The 555-nt window shown below is 64.1% G+C and overlaps 1 protein-coding gene across 1 annotated transcript in view; it reads right to left on the minus strand.

Annotated features, from left to right (window-relative positions):
* OAZ1 (ornithine decarboxylase antizyme 1) overlaps positions 1-298 on the minus strand; it is a 4,112-nt gene extending 3,814 nt beyond the window's left edge. Inside the window, 1 exon segment of the mRNA XM_009644223.2 lies at positions 97-298. Within this exon segment, the coding sequence (XP_009642518.1) occupies positions 97-212 (116 nt within the window). The 5' untranslated portion in view covers positions 213-298.
* Between the last annotated feature and the right edge of the window lie 257 nt (positions 299-555).

The raw sequence follows: 555 nt of genomic DNA on the forward strand, positions 1-555 counted from the left end.
AGGAGGAGGAGAAGGATCAGGGCGGGCCCTGAGGGGAAGGGAGGAGGCGGCGAGCGCCCAGCGGTGCGAAGGCTGAGGGAGGCCCCGGCCCCTCACCTGCTCTGTCCGGTACTGAGGCTCAGCACAGCGGGCATGATGGTGCTTTTTTTCCCCTCTTTCTCTCTAGCGAAGCAGTGACTGTTGAGTATCCGCTGCAGGGAGGATTTCACCATCCGGCCGCTCTGGTCCGAACCCCGAAACCCTCCGCCGCCTCCCACCGGCCGCTCTCCAGGCTCTGCTACACAAAATGGCACCGCCGCCGCAGTGGGTCCTTATATACCCTTCCCAGGCCACGCCTCCCGGTGTGGCCACGCCCCTCAGAGCGGGACACGCCCCCGAACGGGAAAGGGCTCCCGTCCGGTGAACGGCCCAGTTGTCCCTTAGAAAGTCTCCCTTCCCATTGGCTGAAGGGAGCGCGGGGGGAGGAACAGAGAGCTCTTTTCCTATTGGCTGGCAGCGTGAGGGAGTTCAACATTGGTTAGAAGGGCGACAGAACGGGGCAGGGGGGGAAAAGGG

This window comes from Egretta garzetta, unplaced genomic scaffold, assembly GCF_000687185.1.
Source record: "Egretta garzetta isolate BGI_Z169 unplaced genomic scaffold, ASM68718v1 scaffold418, whole genome shotgun sequence".
Classification (NCBI taxonomy): Eukaryota; Metazoa; Chordata; class Aves; order Pelecaniformes; family Ardeidae; genus Egretta; species Egretta garzetta.